The 21,896-nt window shown below is 37.0% G+C and overlaps 1 protein-coding gene and 1 pseudogene across 5 annotated transcripts in view; both read right to left on the bottom strand.

The window, feature by feature from the left end:
• GRID2 (glutamate ionotropic receptor delta type subunit 2) overlaps positions 1-21,896 on the bottom strand; it is a 1,417,069-nt gene that overhangs the window by 562,561 nt on the left and 832,612 nt on the right. For all 4 annotated transcript variants that reach the window (XM_082391643.1, XM_082391645.1, XM_082391644.1 and 1 more), the window contains exons 6-7: positions 15,730-15,903; positions 8,324-8,485 (exon numbers count right to left, since the gene is read on the bottom strand). In XM_082391643.1, coding sequence (XP_082247769.1) covers positions 8,324-8,485; positions 15,730-15,903 — 336 coding nt within the window. The remainder of the gene's footprint in view (positions 1-8,323; positions 8,486-15,729; positions 15,904-21,896) is intronic.
• LOC309628543 (DNA replication licensing factor MCM4 pseudogene) lies at positions 1,540-8,313 on the bottom strand (annotated as a pseudogene). The gene has a single exon. The product of its transcript is annotated as a DNA replication licensing factor MCM4 pseudogene (transcript).

The raw sequence follows: 21,896 nt of genomic DNA, 5'->3' as shown, positions 1-21,896 counted from the left end.
GTTCCAGCAACTTTGGATCTGACCCCATCCCCAATCGGTAGGCAATAGTCACTGGCAGCTGACAGCTACCAGCACACCATGAGGAAAAATGTGACTTGCATTCATGTCAAATCCAGCTCTCCCACCGAAGGCACTGGGCACACACAGACTATACATGTATGTTCCCATGTAAGGACACTCCTTGAAGACCGCAATAGGTAACTGTTTCCCCTAAATTCATAGAGACAGAGAAAGTTAAGCAAATGAGAACACAGAGGAATTGGTCTCAATTAAAAGAGCAAGAGAAAACCCCTCAAAAATACATAATAAAACAGAAATAAACAATTTACCAGATAAAGTATTTAAAGCATTAATGACAAGAATGCTAACTGAATTTGGGAAAAGAGTAGAAGAACACAGAATTTTAACAAGGAACTAGAAAATATAAAAAAGAACCAATCAGAACTGAAGAATAAAATAACTGAAATGAAAAACACACTAAAAGGAATGAATACAAGACTAAGTAATACAGAAGAAAGCATAAGTAATCTGGAAGATAGAATAATGGAAATCACTTGATCAGAACAGCATAAAGAAAAACAAATTTAAAAATTAGAATAGTTTAAGAGATCTCTGAGATAACACTGAGTGTACCAACATTTGCATTATAGGGGTCCCAGAAGGAGAAGAGAAAGAGAAGGGGGTTGAAAATGTATTTGATGAAATTATGGCTGAAAACTTCCCCAACCTGAAGAAAGAAACAGATATCCAGGTACAGGAAGAACAGAGGGTACTGAATAAGATGTATCCAAACAGACGCATACCAAGACATATCGTCATTAAAACGGCAAAACTTAAACAGAGAATTTTAAAGACAGAAAGAGAAAAACAAAGAGTCATATACAATGGAACCCCCATGAGGCTATCAGCTGATTTTTCTACAGAAATGTTGCAGGCCAGAAGGGAGTGGCATGATATATTTAAAGTGCTGGAGGGAGACCTTCAAGGTGGCAGAAGAGTAAGACTCAGAGATCACCTTCCTCCCCACAAATACATCAGAAATACATCTTCCTGTGGAACAACTCCTACAGAAAACCTACTGAACGCTGGCAGAAGACCTCAGACTTCCCAAAAGGCAAGAAACTCCCCATGTACCTGGGTAGGGCAAAAGAAAAAAGAAAAAACAGAGACAAAAGAATAGGGACGGGACCCGCACCAGTGGGAGGGAGCCGTGAAGGAGGAAAGGTTTCCACACACTAGGAGCCCCTTCGCGGGCAGAGACTGCGGGTGGCGGAGGGGAGAAGCTTCGGAGCCACGGAGGAGAGCACAGCCACAGGGGTGCGGAGGGCAAAGCGGAGAGATTCCCGCACAGAGGAGCGGCGCCGAGCAGCACTCACCAGCCCGAGAGGCTTGTCTGCTCCCCCGCCGGGGCGGGCGGGGGCTGGGAGCTGAGGCTTGGGCTTCGGAGGTCAGATCCCAGGGAGAGGACTGGGGTTGGCGTTGTGAACACAGCCTGAAGGGGCTATTGCGCCACAGCTAGCCGGGAGGGAGTCCGGGAAAAGTCTGCAGCTGCCGAAGAGACAAGAGACTTTTTCTTGCCTCTTTGTTTCCTGGTGCGCGAGGAGAGGGGATTCAGAGCGCCGCCTAAACGAGCTCCAGAGATGGGCGCGAGCCGCGGCTACCAGCGCGGACCCCAGAGACGGGCATGAGACGCTAAGGCTGCTGCTGCCGCCACCAAGAAGCCTGTGTGCGAGCACAGGTCACTCTCCACACCGCCCCTCCCGGGAGCCTGTGACCTAAATAGACCTAAACAGACATTTCTCCATAGAAGATATACAGATTGCCAACAAACAGATGAAAGGATGCTCTACATCACTAATCATTAGAGAAATGCAAATCAAAACTACAATGAGGTGTCACCTCACACCGGTCAGAATGGCCATCATCAAAAAATCTACAAACAATAAATGCTGGAGAGGGTGTGGAGAAAAGGGAACCCTCTTGCACTGTTGGTGGGAATGTAAATTGATACAGCCACTATGGAGAACAGTATGGAGGTTCCTTAAAGAGCTAAAAATAGAACTACCATATGACCCAGTAATCCCACTACTGGGCATACACCCTGAGAAAACCATAATTCAAAAAGAGTCATGTACCACAATGTTCATTGCAGCTCTATTTACAATAGCCAGGACATGGAGGCAACCTAATTGCCCATCGACAGGTGAATGGATAAAGATGTGGCACATATATACAATGGAATATTACTCAGCCATAAAAAGAAAAGAAACTGAGTTATTTGTAGTGAGGTGGATGGACCTAGAGTCTGTCATACAGAGTGAAGTAAGTCAGAAAGAGAAAAACAAATACCGTATGCTAACACATATATATGGAATCTAAAAAACAAAAAAACAGAAAAATGGTTCTGATAAACCTCGGGGCGGGACAGGAATAAAGACACAGACATAGAGAATGGACTTGAGGACACGGGGAGGGGGAAGGGTAAGCTGGGACAAAGTGAGAGAGTAGCACTGACATATATACACTACCAAATATAAAATAGATAGCTAGTGGGAAGCAGCTGCATCGCACGGGGAGAACAGCTGGTGCTTTGTGACCACCTGGAGGGGTGGGATAGGGAGGGTGGGAGGGAGACGCAAGAGGGAGGGGATATGGGGATGCATGTATACATATAGCTGATTCACTTTGTTATACAGCAGAAACTAACATAACATTGTACAGTAATTATACTCCGATAAAGATGTTAAAAAAAAAAGAAAGAATTTCTTTCTATTGGCCCATATGCTGTGCACATATATGGAAGCAAAGTCAGTGCCCAAGTGCAGAGGAGCTGAACGTTCAGAGCTTCAGAGCAAGCGAGCAGTTTTTCCAATCACTGTCAAAAAGTCATCTTCAGCCGAGGCACATGGTGCTTCGTCAAATATATCTTTGGTAATGGCTATGTCAGATTGTTCCCAAACATCTTCCAAAAGTTGTGGGTACTTTAGGGCTGGTGTCTTACTCTTAGATAAAATAAGTTTTCTTCAGTGCTTCAGCTAACTCTTCTTTCCATTTAGGAGAGATGGCACTCATTCCTGTAGTAAGAATAGATATGTCTACAATGCCCATCTGGGGGTTAGTGGCAGACTGCTTACAGCCTCTCTATGGAGGTCTGTATCTTTGCTTCAACTTTATTTGAATATCATACTTTAGCATGGCCTTCTGCTAAGCCATTTTAACGATTCCAGCTTTGGAGGTATGCAGAAACCTTTCCTCCTCTACCTGAGCTTTGGTGACAGCCTGGCTGGCTTCCTGACTCAACCTACGCATCCAGTGCTGTGACGGCATAGTCCCTCAGCACTGCCGTATCCATGAACTCCTCTTCCACATGCTCCCTGCTCGAGCGGTACACAGCCACGAGGGGGTGAGCCAGACGCCTGCCACAGGTTTCATCCTGAGGTCGAGCATGAGGAAGATGGAACCGAACCTGGGGAATAAGGTGTGAAGTCGCTGGATATTTTCAAAGGTGGTATTTTTTAGCCTCACACTAAGACTCAATAGAATTTGCTGCTGTCTGGATACATGAGCATGCATTGAGCTTGCAAATAACCCCAGCCATTGTGGTAAGGAGAGTTAGCTGTTCCCCGGCTTCAAGCAACGCTGATCTTGTACTTTGATTCATCTTTTCAAGTATCAGTACAGCAGATGTCACTGTCACTAAGGATAAGGGCACCAGTCTGCAGGACCAGCTGCCTCCTTTTGGGGTCTTTCACATATACTGTTAGGCCGACTGCACTGAAGCCCTTCCCAGGTGCATATTGGCCCCAGGGTACCAGGTTGTTTACCTATTGCAGAAGCTGGGACTTGCTGGTCCCAGGGTCACTGCACAGCAGGATGTTGATCTCAGCATGAAATCTGCCTCTTCCTGTTTGACTAAAATCCTTCCCTGTTCCCCAGAAAAGCTGAAGCAAGTTTCCCTTTTTGAAATCTTCCTGTTCTTAAGTGCTTGGACCTGAGGCTGAAGCAAGTCTCTCATAAATGTCTGGTTTTCTGGAAAGTTTCTTAAGTAATTCCACATGCTTCTCTGAAAAAAAGTTTCTGTTTTGCTTCTTCATCTCCTTTGGGCAGACGCTTTGCATCCATTTTCTGATAATGAATGACATCAATGAGGGTTTTGTAGACAGACTTCACATTACTCACCCTTGGGCTGATTCAATAGGAACAGCTGGATAAATGCCTGTGATATTCACTCTGTCCCCAAGATGAATCTTGTCAACAATGTCATTGTGAGCAAAAGGATGACAGCATGAGGCATCTGCCCTGCAGGCATATTTTCAGGAGACTCTTGAAGTTTGATCATCTGTTTGTCAGAGAACGTGACAAGCAGTCGTGGGTCAGCACCACACTGTGGGTGGTATGGCAGCACGCCGATACTCAGACTCAGCGCTCTGACAAGGTCCATCTCCACTAGGACAGTACGGGTGCACACGGGGCACCGGAAGAAGGCCCCATGCGTGTCTGGAATCAGCTGGGACATCCTGATCATCGTGACGTTGATGGTGATGAGCTGTCTGGTGTCTTCTGGATTCAGGTTCCTCATGTTCTTCATCTCCAATACACTGAATGGTCCCACTTGTATCTGATGTTCTAAGATTGAGTCAGGTAACTGTCAAAGATCTCATGGAGAGTCATAGTAAAAGTCAGGATAACTTCCAGTGGGAAGCAGACGAGCTGTCTCTTCAGATTATTGCCAAATGATTTTATGTGTTCACAGTTTACATTTAAAAAGGGCTTCCCCATAATATTAGTTTTTCCAAGTAACTGCATGTACGGAGGTTCAGCAATATCTACGGCAATATTTTCTTCTTCTTTAGCCAGAGAGTCAATAAAATCTCTGCAAATTTGTTTTGCAGGTTTCCATATTTACGTCTGTTCCTCAGATCAGAAGTTTTTGGCCTAGAAGCTGCTCACCGGCCAGTATATCTTCTGTTGCTGGCCCATACTGGAAATCCACCTGTAGGCCGTTTTGTGCAAAACCCGGGTCAGGCCTCTGCCTCATGGGTGTGCCCCTAACACCACTGCTTGGAGGTCCCTCTATCCAAGAGCTGAGAGTGCCACATGTCAGCGGTGAACTGACAACAAAATCAAGAGGAATCACTGAAGACGGCATCACAGGAGAGCTGGATAATAACGTGTCCTGTGCAGCAGTGCTCTGCAGGTCAGCTCCCGGCCTGGTCAGCGTGATATCACCTGCTGCTTTCCCGTAGCGGTAGAATCCTGGCCTCATCGTCTCTGACATGGAGATGACCTGGCTTTCTCACTTGCAACAGCGGAAGTTGGCCGCCTCCAAAGCCCCCAGGGCTCCAGGTGCACCTGGCAGGTTGTGCTCCCAGATGCCCCAAGAAAACTTTTTTTAAAGGTTTAAAAAGATATAAAGTATTAGAATTAAGTGATGACAATTTTTTGAAGATGATATCAATAGCTACTTGAAAAACACAAGGGAATAAACTACAAAGGAAGAAGTAAGAATCTGGAGTTTAGTAACAAAAGTTGATCAGGTCAGTCACAAAATATATCAAACACCAATAACTTCCTCATGTACCTACAATGACTAGTTTAAAAATGTAGTGGAAACATATCCTATTCATGATAGTGTGCACAAACACATGCAGACAGCACAGATGCGCATACTCAAAACCCTACAAAATTTCAGGAATAAATACAATGAAAACATGTATGAAGAATACTCTAAATCTTTTCTGAGGGTTATAAAAAGATAACTAAATAGATAGATACCATGTCCATTCATGGACATTAATTCTTTGCACTCCTTGCTTTAGTACATAGGCTTTGTAAAGCGTATAGAGCATGCTCAGAATATAGGCATGCAGTGGTTACTTGAAAGTAATTAACAATTTTATCACTAGAATATTCACATTGTAATAAAGAGCCTGACCTCATTTGTGATGTCTGGCTGCTGACTTCTTTTTAAGCTTCGCTTTTCCTTTCTTATTTGGCTCCACATATGGACACGCTGATTAAGAAAGCCCATCCTGCACCTCCTTCTTTAACACCCCTGGGAAATGTAAGCCTCAAAAATCTCCATCCCACATAAATGGGAACTTTTCTTAGCCCCATCCCTTAACCACTACAAATGCCCAGCCCATTCACAGTGTTTTGCTCAAGCCAGCCTGGGCCTGCATGGGCCCACTCTGCTTTCCCCAGGAGTCCCTGTGTGAGTAGTAAACTTTTTCTCAAATTCTCTTGTTTTGTGAAGTGCCATCAGCCTGGACGTCCAAATGGGATAACCAAGACACTCAGATGAGGCAAAGTAATATGATTGGAAAAACTTAACTCCGTTTTTAAGGGCAATTTGAAATGTGAGAAAAAAATAATGAAATAGAACATTTGCAATCAAACATATCATTCAAACAGTGTCTCTAGGTACACAGAATGGATATATTCCTTTAAAAAGTGCCACCGGGTTGAAAGTTTACAGGAGAAAAATATGCAAATATTCCCCCAAAACAGAAGTTCATAATTATCATGAAATCATTGTTTTGATTATAAATTTTCTAACAACATTTTACATATTGAATTGCTCCATAAGAAATACCTACATATTATAGTGTCTCTCTTTCCCTCCTACTGATACTTTCGCTAAATAAGTATCTCCTAAGCAACCTCCCAAACAATTATTCTGTCTTTGTGAGACAGCTTCCAAAGAATGAATATATTCAGGTTCCTGCATCCTAGACAAACCATGAATTAATAAATTGGCAGGATCAGAACCATGTTCAACAACCTCCCTTGGATTCATACCTGCCAACTCCCTACATAGGTAGAGCTGGGGGATTTTGGCAACACCTTGAGCTTAGATTTGACTTACTCATTTTTCACTTGAAAAATCCTCCTCTGCCAATATATTCAATACATTTAATTCTCAAGCATTTCTGTTGATAAGAGCTTAAATTCTCATTAAAGTGATTCTTCTGCAAAGAGGATACAGTACCAAAAGGAAGATCCAGGCTTTTCTCCATTTGAAACATTCTTCCCTCTACTTCCTGGTTTTTGTACATCTAGCTCCCTTTTAATGTTAATTTTTAGATTTTTCGCTGGCATTTCTAAATACTTCATATTTCATTTGACTAGCTATTTCTCTAACTATTTCAGGAGAAAAAGGAAAACAAAAGAAAAAGGATGCCTAAAATGAAGACTATAAACTTCCAAATGGCTGTCTCCTTTGTGTAAAGGGTACAGGAGAAATTTGTTTGTCTTATTAATCATTTCATTTTAAATCCAAGAAGCTGTGCAAGACAAATGGAAAATGCCAGTGAGGATGGCATGACAAAGAGGCTAATAAACTGCAGGATGCTTATACCTTTGAGAGGAGCTAAACAACATTATGGGAATGGAGCAGGTAGCTGAGCCAAAGCAGGTCACAGCCAGGCTAAATACCACACTGAAAGTGAAGAAGAAGAATGCCATCAAGTACCCCAAATAGTTCACAAATGCTGTAAAATATTAACTGTTTATGAATACTTTTGTTGTAAGGTAAATTAAAGATCATCACATCCAATGTCTTACCATGCATCATCTAACTGAAAAAACACCTAGGTCTAGTGTTTATTTTTTTCAGTGGATGGTGTAGTTTAAAGAAAAAAAAAAAAAAAACTTTTTGTATTTTGTGACAGGTACCAAAATAATTTGAACATCTCTGACCCTAATGATATAATGAAAGTGCATTAAGATATTTCAACAACTAATTTTTTACCTGCATAAAATTTCCTTATAAATAAATAAGGGCTCCCTGTTTCATAGACATATATGATTTTCTGACCTTGATTTTTTAAATATTTCATTTACCCATTACAGTGTTTTGTGCTTTGAATAGGCAGCAACATTAGTGAAAAAAAATCCTACTAAAAGATATCTCATCAGACAATGACTTATTGTTCTTCCTTGCATAAAAATTAGGAAGAGTGAAATACTAGTCAGACTTGTGGTTGCCAAGGGGGAGGGGGTGTGGTGGAGGGATGGATTGGGAGTTTGGGATTAGCAGATGTAAACTATTATATATAGGATGGATAAACAATAAGATGCTATTGTTTAGCACAGGGAACTATATTCAATATCCTGTGATAAACCATAATGGAAAAGAATATTAAAAAAGAATGTCTATATGTGTATAAGAGTCATCACCTTGCTGTACAGCAGAGATTGGCACAATACTGTAAATCAACTATACTTCATTAAAAAAATAAAATTAACAACAACAACACAAAAAAACTAATGGATGAATAAAAAAAAAAAAAAAAGAAAAGAAATGCTAGTCAGAAATTACCTTCTTGATGGTCTCCAGCATGGAACGCCCTCCCTGCCAGGGCTTGGAGTTTTTTCTGATACATGACAAACTAGCCATGCTGTGCCACTTTCGGTCCTCCAGCTTCTTATGAAAAGCATTAGCAAGCAGAAGCACCGTGTCATATATGTAAAGGTTTGAAATCTGGAAAGACATTAGACAGTAATAATTAGAATCATTGATGCCAACCATCAAGAACAAGGAGAAAATCATCAGCTCAGTTGCTTCCGTTCATGTCATAGATGGTTGGTTTACTGGGTTATTTATTAAGCAGAAGGTTGCTTTTCTCATTTCCTGGGCAATTTTGTTATTGAGAATGAAGTCTTGTCTGATTGTATGCCTCAATTGCTTTTTCAGCTTATTTAGTTGTGAAAGAGAAGATAAAAAAGAGAAGTTTCGACAGAGCCAAGGCTGTTAGTGTCAGACCTTAGAAAATCACTAGTCCTTATTTCTTTCTGAGGAGGTAAGGATCTAAGGGCTTAAGACTGGAAGGGCAAACTGAACAATACGTTTTCTGAATATGTCAAGTTTTTGCATTCTGGTTATTCAGATGGAGAAATATCAACTTGATCTTACATAGAAGATGAGTGTCATAGGTGCAAAAAAAAAAGGAAGCAGACACCTGCCTGTACATTTGTGCCTCTGGAGATAAAGTAATGAAAAAAGTGAGAGGAAACAGCACCATTCATAAACATTACAATGATCAAGGGTCTATACAAAATTATATACATGTGCATTGCAGTTAATTAACATGACAAATATCATAAGCTATTCACTGTGAATGTGTGTTTACATTAACTCTTTCTTCTTCTAATGTAATCATGTTATCTTCCCTCTATATAGATCTGAAATGAATTATACACGTTTGATAAGCTGTATTGCACTCTTACGCTTAAGTCTTGCCAGAACCACTATCCTCACTGTTAATTACTGATGGTGTTTATTTTTCAAATAAATTAGAAACAATATTTTAAAAATACAGACACCAAGAGATATCCAAGGTCAATAACAGAGGTTAAATAATATAACAGTGTTATATTATTTCCTCTTTGAAGGAAAACTCTAATATACAATTAAAAAATAAGAACTCAGCTATAAAAATTAAATCCATTTTAAGCATTTTAATTTTCTCAGATTTTTAAGAGTCTTGTTATCACATTTTTTTCCTGCAAATAATGGGGACAGTACTTTGATTACCCTTTGCTTATAATTAATCATGAAGGAATCTTATGAAATTTTCTGTACACATCACAGCATGGAAGTAAGCTTCAACTATTAGGATGATGAAAGTTTGATACTATGAACAACTGTTAATAAGCACTTCCTAACAGTGCCTTTTGAGTTTTCTTTCAAAACTAGGTAAATCTTTAACCATTCGTGCTTGTAGACCTTTCTTTAAACAGATTTTGAACACTCTTACGCACTAAGTGAAATTCCAGTTTGCTCTTTTTTTTTTTTTTTTAAATTATTTATTTATTTATTTTTGGCTGTGTTGGGTCTTCGTTTCTGTGCGAGGGCTTTCTCTAGTTGTGGCAAGTGGGGGCCACTCTTCATCGTGGTGCGCGGGCCTCTCACTATCGCGGTCTCTCTTGTTGCGGAGCACAGGCTCCAGACGCGCAGGCTCAGTAGTTGTGGCTCACGGGCCTAGTTGCTCCGTGGCATGTGGGATCTTCCCAGACCAGGGCTCGAACCCATGTCCCCTGCATTAGCAGGCAGATTCTCAACCATTGCGCCACCAGGGAAGCCCCCCAGTTTGTTCTTTATAAGGAAATATTAGGATAGGCTATTCTCTTTCTCACCAACCCCTACCCACCTGCCCAGCCACCAGATAATTACTAGAGGGACTAGGAGGGATGGTGCGACTGGCAATGAATGAAGAGTGAGACTTGATGTTAAAAGTACCTGATGAATCAAACTTCATCTGAATTAGACTGTGAAGACCCGAAAGGTAAACCTAGATGAAACATGATGGATGAGTGAGCTGTGCCCAAAAATCCAGAGCAAATCTTTTGATGATTTCTCAATAATATGCAATAATCTGGCCTTTTCTGACCTCTCCTGCGCCACTGCCTCAAACTCGCTTGCTCTTAGCAACCTAGCTTTACTTTGTTTCACCCTCTGACTGATTTCTTTAAGTGTGTAGATGAGACAGTTGTGGGAGCATCCTTTGATGTCTCTTTATCTTTCTCCATCTAGTTAACTTCCTCTCGTATTCAATTCATGGGTCACAAGCTGGGTGAATCCTATCCTGACAACTTCTCAGGATTCTCCCCACTCCCAGTCTAGGTGGGAAGTCCTCGTTTTATCTCCCATACCACTTGGTGCATACCTCTATTGAAGCATATCATAATGCTAAGATTTCTTAAACTCTGCTTTTCACACTAGAATATGGGTTCTTTTTGGACAAGGGTTCATATTGTACATACTGTTTCCCCTTTGTACTTTTGTTTCCTTTATTTTTTATTTCCTCTTGACTTAGCCTAGAGCCTAGCATATATTTGGTTTTTGATACACTGTTGTCAAGGAAAAGAAGTCAAAGAAAAGAAAGCCAAGTTTAACATCAGGTAGGTTTAACAGAAGTCAAGATAAGAGAGACCTGCGAACCTGGCTACCGTCCAAACCTGACACTTCTTGTGGCACAGTCTTCTTTACACACCTTAAAGCACACACTTTAGCATCCATGATGGACTTAAAGTTGAGTGCTCTGTACTCAGTATGTGACAGGTGTTTTCAACAAATGACTACCTCTCCTCATTTCCCCACTACCTAAACTGCAGGATCAAAAGGGAGTGATGACATTCTCTGAGCTTTCTATTACCCCTTCTTTTACTTCTTTCTCAGGCAAGTACCTATTCTCTTTCGAGGTTCGTGTTCGTTTCTACGCCACATGTTACAGCCCCTTTCTGCCAGTATCTACTGAGCTCTTGGTCACTCTTTATTCATGACTCCTCCTTCACAGTGATCCCAAACTGCCTCCTTATATTGAAAAAAGGTCACTTCAATTTCTACACAGATGACCTTCACTTCTACTCTGGCCATGACCAACACAAATGACTATTTACTAGACCCAAATGAACAACTCCTCTAACATCTTAAACTCCAGTATCCCACCAGTCGACCAATCATTTTTCTCTACCTACTGTTACTACACTTGTTTTCTGACTTCATCAGGACCAACCTCCTCTACATGCCAACCTTTCAAGATCTGACACCTCCTTTGTCTTGCCCTGAAACATCCTCTTTCCTTCAGTTGTTTGTCATCTGGTATTATTTCTAGGCTGCTCATCATCTCCACATTCTTCCTCTATCCTTCTCTTATTTTTCAGTGTTTCTGTCGAAAGTTGAGTACCCAGAACTAACACATTATTGCAGATGTGAGCTGACTAGGAGAAAGTAGTATAAGACGTTATCTCTCTTGATCTTAGCAAAATCCTTCTGACATAGAGACCAAGATTACATTAGAGTGGCTTGGAGCAAATATGACTTCTGCTATACTCCAATCAAGTTTGCCTTCGTCTTAACAGCCTTAAACTGTCAAACTGGTTCTCATCCATCTAGACTGTCTGTAATCGACTTTGAAACTATACTTTATCTCTGTCATATTTCAATTTTTAGGCATATTACTCAGTGAATATTAACAACTTGAATCTTGATGATGTAACACAATGTAAGCTTTCTCTCCTAGCTTTATGCCATTTACAGATCTGATAGGCATACTTTATTCATTTTCATTTGTGTAGTTATAAACGTTTTGAAAATATTAGGTCCAAGGACAGACTCTTTGGGTGACCACAGAGAATTCCTTGCACTTCAAGAGTAGAATATTTATCAGCGTGGTTTGAATATTCCTCTAGTTCCATACTTCTCAAATTGAGTGTAAGAGAAGCTCTGGTGAAAAGTTGTAGGTATTAAAGATACTCAAAGCTACAGAATACATCTGGGGCATGTTCTACGCTTATCAATTTGGAGAGAAAACAAAGTAATTTAACTGATAAATTATTTGAAATATTACTTTTAATTTCAAAGAAACTCATATGTTTTATAACTTTTAAAGATAATAATGAAACTTTAATACATTTTGAACTTTTAAAAAAATCTGAAGCCAGATTGTTTACCATCTTCTGTTCTTAGGAGGCTTTGGTGAAAATGTTTGAATGACATCAACTTATTTAGACTTTTTAATGTCTTCCCATAAGGATTTCATAAGGAAATTTGTCAAACACTGCATTAAAATCAATATACAATAAATAGATTTATGACATTCTCCCAATCTAAAAAAATATTAAGTAGGACTTAGTCTGGCAGTGCTTGCTCTTAAGGAAGTCCTATTATCTTATTTGAAGTTCCCCAAACCATATATTCAATAATATATTCTACAATTTATCCAAATATTAATTTTAGTGTGTTAAACTCTGGTTGTCAGATCTTTTTTCCTTCCTTTTGAAAATTGGGACAATTACCAATGTCTTGTACTTGGGTTCTCTTCTCAAGTACTTCTCTAGTATTTCTAAATTGCAATATTGTGATCATATCTACTCGTTTATTTACTGCTCTGAGCAATTATTTCTCAGGCCTCATTTTAGAGGAGCAAGGCATACTCTAACCATCTCCAAACCCCTGCTCATTCTAAACCAGTGGTTTACTTTTCTTTTAATGACTTTAATCTTTCCAATTTGAGGACATTTTTTTTCCTAGATGGAGAAAACAGAAGCAAAAGGATTTGAATATTTCTATTTTCCCTCCATTGGCAGCCAAGCTAACATTAGTTTCACCAAGCAGTAAATGGTTCACTTCCTTCTTGCTTCATATATTGCTAAAAACTCTGTTTCTAGCGAAAAGGTATCTTTAACATTTATTTTGCAACTTCAGCTAATCCTGGATTTTAGTCTTTCTGGCACAAATTTAAAGATTGAGGAAACATGTTTTTTGTTCTTTCTAAATCTTACTCCCCTTTCTATGTACACTGAAATATGTAACAGCCTGGAGATCTCTACACGGGCTCACTGTACCCTCTTCTCCTCTGTTGTACTGATTATTGTGATTTTATAGCTAGGTTTCTATTTTTAGAGCTGACTTGAATCATATTTTCATAGATTTTTTTCTGAGTTTGTTTTTTAACTGTACCCTGCTGATAAGATGTAAGTCTGCCTGTGATCATTTTTATCTGCATTGTTTTTATGGAATCCAAGTTGAGAGGTCTGTTTTCCTAGGGAACCTGGAAGGGGGGGCTTCAAATTTTTAATAAGTGCTTTTCTTGTTGTTTTCTTTAACTTCAGTGAGATAAAATATGCACCAAGGCAAGCCTCTATATCAAATGTTCTTCCTTTAATGGGACATTTTAAATTCAAGAGCCCTGCATTTAGACACTTCATTATATAAATCTTCACATATAAAAGTTTCTGTCAGTTTTTCTTTTATATATTAAACATTTAGTCAAATTCTATTAAATATACTAGGGACGTTAAATGTAATACATGCACAAAGAAAAAGTAATCATCCTGTTTTCTTCTATCTGTGGGTTTGAGGGGAGTATGAGGAAGGTACAGGGCAGGAGGAGTGGTGCTTCCAGTACATCCTTAATTCATCAGATAGGTCTGGGAATACAAAGATAAATAAAATATTTGTTCCCTGATTTCAAGGAATTCATTAATTGAATCAGGAGGATTGTGCTGTTAGGCGAATGTGCTTTAAAATACTATATAGTGACTTTCTGCTTTCCCAATCTGTACATTTCCTACTACCTCTTTTGACAGGAACAGCCTTTAATATCTCATGATTTTCTAAATCAAAGTTCTTTCATGTTTTTCTCTATTTAAAATTCTATCATTTCCACATGAATTATATTCATGACCAATTAATATGAAAAGATGGGTCACTGGAAGTATGAAACTTAAACCTTGTTTAGGCTGGAGTAGCTTACTTTGACCCCTGCCTTCTTATCAATTACATTCAAATCCACAAATATTTACAAAGGTGCAAAGCACCATGTTAGATATGATGGGGGAAAGAAAAATAGACAAGTAGTTAATGTGATTTTTTGATGCCTGGTCCTGGAGAGAACCTATTCTAAAAGAGCTTAAAATTTAGTAGGAAAGTTCTATGGGCAATGATCCCAGAGCCAGCTGCCTGGTAAATACACATGGCTCATTACAGTGGTAATAAGTATGAAGAAATGGTTAGATAAATGGTAATTTAGCTAAAAAAATTCAAAGCTGACTAAAAATAGGGAAGCTGTGGAGTTATCTTTCAAACGAAGTAGTTTTGCCAAGTCGACTTATTTATCCAGTATTATTGGGAACGAACTAGTTCTCCCAGGATTATTTTCCCAACATCTTCAAACTAAACATATCTAAGTACTAAAATGTTTTTGATATTAAACAGTTTGAAGGAATAGGTTGCTAAAATGTATCATTTTTTTTTAACCTATGAAATTGACCATGACTTTAATCTTTGTTGATATCTCAGGGATATTGTTTAAAAATTAACTAATATACTAGCAATATACTACAGTGGTACTCTTAGGAACTGCTTTATGATATAGAGTTGTTTTACAGGGAAAGTCCTGCTCCGATAGGATATCTGAATTAGTGTATCTGTTTGATTTCTCTTTTCCTGTCTCTTGCCTAGCTAGAGCGCTTCTTATGGAGTCCTATTCTTGTTGATGCGCCTGCCTTTGTTAAACCTCCATCAGATTGACATATTGAGAACACCAGTGCAAAGAGAAATAAAACAAAAAAATCTGATAGGATTTTCCTTAAGAAAAAGAAATAGGCTCCAGGTGAGTATTAAAAGGGCATTCTTATGAGTAAGCTTCAGGGACTTGGTGTTCTTTATTTTGCTGCTCAGAGATTGTATTCATCTACTCTCAAATTCTTTATTGTATTCTGAATAGCAAAGGTTTCAGCTATATCCCCTCTGAGTTGTATATAACTTTATAACACTACAGCATTTTTTGGATTTCTAAAATTTTTTTGGTGAAGTTCTTCCAATTGGAAATTAATCTTTAAAAAAGAATAAACTTCTATATCCTTGTTATGCCACAAAAGGCAAGCAAATTTATTAGCTTAATAATTTGGAGTTTGGCATTAAGGAGTATCAATCACAAATTCACCATGAGAAATGCTATAGATTTACTTGCTGAAAAGAAAAAAAAACTTTACTTATTATATTTTTATTAAACAAGTAGATATTTTGCTGTAATGAGGTCAAAATGATCAAAGACAGATTCATAGCACTCTCCCCATCAGACTTATGAAATTGCTGGAAGAGGAGAATAGTTCAGAAAATGGAAATGTGTACAATTCTGAGTGCAATGCCACTGGAAAAGCTCTCTCTACAACTGCCCAACAAAACATCCTTGAAGAAATATCCAGGGACTTAGACTATACCTCCATATTCTGAGCAAATGGATCCTTTGGATCACACAACGTTGAAGATATTCGATGGTTGCCACGGAAACATCGCTGACTTATATTCTGGGGGACTGGAAATGTCTGACGAATGATGGTTAACCTTCCAATTGACCTTCTTACAAGTTCCTGTACATCCACATCACTTATTTCCTATAAGATAAGAAATGGAAGAATTAGAAATGCTTTAATACAGTAACAGAAACATAAAACTATTAATGAGTTGTTATCTGGAAATGCTAAGAGATTCTGTTACTGTAATACATTTGCATAATGCTTAGCCCACATCCAAATGAAAGCAACAACACATGTTCATTAAAATAATCAACTCATTTGTAGTCGCTGTCTGTGCTTTAAACTATATGCATTTATGTATATAATTAATTAATACCTAAATAATTTCAAATGGAGCAACTGACTTAAACACATTTTATTAATAATAAGTTTATAACATGTTGAACACTTCAGAAAAATGTGTTGTCTAAACATTGGAAAACATCGCAAATAACTTGCTATTACACTTAATTATTCATTAATGGATTTCAAGGTACTTTGACTACCTAGGAAGATAGTTATAATGTAGGAATAATATATATTGTTCTTAGCAATGAAAAATGAGGTTCTTAAATAAGACAAGTAGAGAGAGAATGAGGAGATATTATTTTTTAAGACTTTTCCCAATTATTTCTTAGAACTACTGGTGTTAACTCATACATTTCTCTTGGTAAAGAATAGATAAAACAAAGTGCTCACTAACTGCTGAATGGATAAGTTAGTATGTAATTGTGTTCTTAACATAAAGATGAAAAATTCTGTTGATTAATGCAGTGTGAACTCCAGTGATGTTTATCCAAATTAATGCTAGTTTGTATATAAGCATCTACCGAACTCAAAGAAGAGCATTTTCTACTTCTTTCTCCCTGCCACCTCCCAATTCCAGACTTAAATTTTAAGATTTGACTCAATCATGGATGTAAAAGTAATAAAAATAACATAATATTTTCATAACATACATCTGTTCTAATTGAACATTATTCTAATTGGAATTAGAATAGGAGTGATCAGAATAAAATTTAGTTTTAATGCAGTCTTTACTTAGGTAGTTTGTGCTCCATGGTGTCCATTTGGAACCTTTTAAACCAATGAAGCCTTTGTAATTAACATATTATTGGTTTCAACAGATTCTTATGGCATCGGAAATAAAAAATTTGACACATGATACATTTTAGAATACAGTGAGCATTTCTCAGTTTTGTGTCAAAGAGTTATTACAGAATAATGAAAGAGAAAAAGATGACTTACAAGTGTAAATTTTCTTCCTTACTAGGCTAATCACATATTATTCTTTCTTATAGCATATATTAGCTTTAAAATTCATCTTTTATTTATGATCTTTATAAAATATAGATTTCTCTAAAAATAAAATAACACCTGCCATCAGCTATATCCAGTGTAATATCCTGGATTTCCAGTCGATTAATCCTTAATGTACCATAAAAAATTATTTTTCTCAGTTTAAAATGCCATCTTTTTCTTTAGTGTGTGTCATTTCACTGGCCCCCGAAATTTCTGTCTGGCAAAAAGCAGGTCACTTTTTAAGTCTCTGTCATCTACTCACAAAATAAAATTAAACGATGTCTGTCAACTTCATTTTAACCCTGAAATTTAACTAGAAAACTTTCAAAATTAATTATTATTGCTATTCAATGTCTTTACATTTTTTAAAATTTCATATTGTGCAGATGGGAATTTTCATTCAAAAAGACAGTGAAAAATTCTACCACTCTTTGCATAATATTGACTAAGTTGTGTTATATACATAGTCTTTTTTTCTTTAGCGATACTAAGATTTATCAACATTTTGTCAAACAGCACCATTTCTACATGCTCCACCCATGGTGAACTACAAATCAGCACATTAGAATAAAAATTTACATTTATTAAGACCCTACTATATTTTGGGCAAAATACTAAGTACTTAACCTATTATCTCATTTTCTGCTAAAAACTACATTCTGATTCAGATACTGTCATTCTCATTTATAAATAAGGAACCAAGAAGATTCCAAGCTCTTCATTCAAAATACCCTTTATTCATAGTATGAATTTATAAATGTCATCAAAAGAGACACTCTCTGAAGTAATTACACAAGAAATCCATTTTTCCTTACAGGAATTATTTAGATTAATATGCATAAGTGATAGGAATTAAAACTATAAAGATATATTATTCTAGCATTTAATAGTCTGATGATTCTATAAGAAATGATAAAGTCATCTGTCATGAGCCAAAGTCTTTAAGAGGACTATTTTTAAACCCACAAAAGAGGATGGTTACCTTTTACAGGTTCTAAAAGTTGAAGTTCACAGGTGTCTTAGCGACTAAGCTATATTTGAGAAAATGTCAATTTGAATTGAATATATTTTGCCTATTATTATTTGGGGAAGGGAAAAGAAAGTAATATTCTGGGAGGAAAGAATCTGCCATTCTGAATGAAGCTAACAGACAGTCTGTCTCAAAAAATTCACTTGCAGTTTTAGTTTTGACACCTGATCTCAAAAATAGTTTGATAGTGATATGAAAACTTGATCAGACAGCTATTTTATATTTACAGAACTTTACTTCTGCATTCCAAAAGGTGCATTTCAAGAGTGACAGATGCAATGTTATATAAACACTGGAAGCCAAGTGAATATTTAATCTATTAAGAGATACTTTTAAATGAAAAATAAATCTGTAAGTAAACTGCTTTTATTAAAATATGAAACTATTGTATAATCTTTTGGAATCTACATTATTCTAATGTGCTGAATTTTTAAAATGTTAAAATATCTGATTTTTTAAAATAATCATATGAAGAACCAGTTCAGTACATACTCTACCAAGCCCCCTGTACTACCCAAATATGCTACTCTTTAGAAAGATACAGACATTTCCTGAGTTTGAAAGAATTTAAAGAAGGTAAATTATAAAATTATTTGTCCTTTTTGTATTCTTGATTTGAATGAGTATATTTATGAAATAAGAATACTGCAATTAAAAATGAACAAATATGTTTTAGTATACCTAATTTTTCTCAATTTTTCTTCCTTAAGAGCAAGGCATACAGTCTTTTACCCCCAAAATAATTTACACGGATAATCAAAAATTATTAAGAATCAAATCAATATATCCGAGGAAAGATTCTTATCACTTTACTGTGATAGTTTAATGTAGGGCAAACTCTGAACTGTGTAAGAGCCAAGGAAGAGGAAAGCGAAAGTATCTGATAAGGATACAACTCCGCCAGAAACAGCCACTTCCCAGAACAAATCTTTTAGGAGAATTGGATTGCTCCTGAATCCTTGTAGGATATCAGCTTTAGGCTTAAGTTAATAGAATTCTAGGGAAGGAAAGACCCAAAATCTATTAGGTTGGATGCCAATCTATATAATATAAACTATTTCAGAGAAGGGACCCCTTCCTCCTTTTCCCATTCTTTTATCTCTTAACATTGAACGAAGTTCTTGGCTCATAGTAGGTATTCATTAAAGGTTGATAAATGAAAAATCGAATGAATGGCAAGATTTCACCAAAACATCTTCTAAATATAGATACCTGAAACTTTATAGACTTTGGGGTGCTTTAATAACTTTACCCATTCTAAATAAAGCAGATTTTAGTAATGATATTAAGCAGAGTACTATGTGGTATAATTTGAAAAGATTATGCTTATTGCTGTTGTTGCATTGCTGATATGTTTACACTCTTCATGCTTTAGCAAAGATGATCCTTTAATGCTTCCATAAAGTTTAATATTAACGTGAAATAATTATACAAATATTATGAAATATGGAACAAAACCAACTGTAGACTATAGCAGCAGGAAGGGGAGCAGAATGGCAGCTTTCTGCTTGACAGATTAGTAGTGAGAAGTTCAATTAATCACCAAACTAAAAAAAAATTTAAAAATATTCATTATATATATAGGCTTTTCAAATCTCAACAACAACCCCCTTCTCCTTAACTGCAGAACTAAGTAGTCATTAGCAGAGAATAGTGGCTTAAACTATTTAAATAAGAATTCAGGATGCCAAAGGTCAGGTTCGGTATCATCAGGGAGTAGAAGGGTGACTACAGCATTATGCTTCTTGCTGCTCTAAACAGTGTATATATCTTCCTACCTGAATTTCTAACTTTTGTAAAACTTAAAGTGCCATCTACTTCAGGACCCTGAAGGGATGACAGTACTTATATGGAAAGGCTGTTCTGTACTGGATCGACTGATTGCAGGGAAAAGATAAATACCATTATCAACTACTAACATATGATTGATTACACCATATGAACTAGCATAGCCTCTCATTATTATAGCACACTTAATGCAAGCGAAAAAAATATATTGTTTTCAAGTTTTGACATCAATTTGTATGATGATGCACAATGCCAACTTTGATTTATAGTTTCTCTCTGAGAAACTACTGGTGCAATAAGATTAAATAAATGTGTGCAACCCATTTTAAAATTAGCAACAAAATAGTAGCTACACAAACCAAACTAGTGAGATTCACGATTTCCATGTTCAATCAAAATGGGCATTTGCATGTTGTTGGGTTTTGTTGTTGTCATTGCTCCTTTTAGAGTTTATTATCTTCCTAGCAAATTCGAGAAAGCCATGTTTCTTATTTTACGGAAACTTGGGTAAATTGTGATTCATCCATTATAAACAGGCCTGTAAATGAAATAAAGGTAGCGAGACTCAAGTTTCCTGAGGCATATTTCAGAGAGAATGAGGTGGCTGAATAGAATCATGTGGAAGTAAGAGTGCTAACCACAGATACATGGACAGATGGTTTTTCTTAGGGATGAAAATACAGAAAATATGCTTGATCTCTGAGTTTTAACCCAGTTTAGAAAAAAAAATAATAACCAATATAAACAGTGTGGGCTGTGAACGTAAGATTTTTCAAAGGCTAAGTGGTATTGACCTGCCCCACCTAAGATTACATCTTTGCTCAAGGACTAATAAGGAGGGCTGTGGGTAAAAAAGAGATAAGGGGTTCAGTAATGGTAAAGGTGAAGTTATAGTTATGAGAGTTTACAGTAGGAAATTAAAATGTGAAGGAGGAGAAAAGAACTGAGGTTTTCTATACTGTCTTATAATTCTAACATTTTTGAGTTATTTGCCAGTTAGATTGCTTTGTTTGTGTGGATGTTTTTATTTTTTTGCAATATAGTGGCCCATATTATGGAACACCCATTTAAAGACACCATTTGCCCTCCTAATATTTTATGAAATAAAATTTAATGAGAAGTTCAACAAAATGAGTTGTAATGTTTATGAAAGATATAGTAAAATAGAAGCTATTATTCTTTCCATGATATACATCATCAATGAAATACATGCTACTCAGTCAAACTTCCTCTTTATGATATGAAGGAGCGATTTCTTGCACAGCACAAATTGACCAATAAGCAGTAGACAGATGGACACTGATTGCAGGGAAAAGATAAATACCATTTATCTGGGAAGCTCTGGGAAGGTGTTCTGGGAAGCTCTGGGAAGGTGTTCTGGAAAGCTCTCTCTACCTCGGTTCACACTTTTAAGATTCAAGTATAACTTTAGAAGTTAAGTTGAATATGGAAAAAGAAAATTAATTCAGGGGTCCCTTCTGCAATCTTACCAAAGAATAGAAAGGAATGGGCATTTCCATTTATCAATTATAAGTATTAATTGGTTTGATTAATCCATGTCTCTAAGGAGGCAAGAGATCACTTTTTCCCCCTAGTCATCAATATTGACATAAACAAGTAAAATGGCTCCAGTTTGTTTTATATCAGAAAATCTGTGTGGTTTCTTCCCCATCAGAAGGTGGGTGTGAGATAAAAACAAGGAATTAGGAAGATTCTCTATTTCAAAAAATAGTAATCTAGAAAATAATAAGCTAAAGACAAAAAGTAATAGAATAATGGCTCTTATAAGATTGAAATTCAGGTAGCAGAAATTTCAAAAATATAACCTATAAGGAAAATTATCAAAAAAGAAAACAAAGCAACAACAACCAAAGCTTTAGACTAGAAAAGACTTGTTTTAAATCCCATTATCACCTCTTCATAGTTGTGTAATATTTTACAAACTGCTTAATTTATTTGAACCTCAGATTCT

The sequence above is a fragment of the Balaenoptera borealis genome (assembly GCF_965194805.1).
Source record: "Balaenoptera borealis genome assembly, chromosome: 4".
Classification (NCBI taxonomy): Eukaryota; Metazoa; Chordata; class Mammalia; order Artiodactyla; family Balaenopteridae; genus Balaenoptera; species Balaenoptera borealis.
This window is presented reverse-complemented; position numbering and strand designations above follow the sequence as displayed.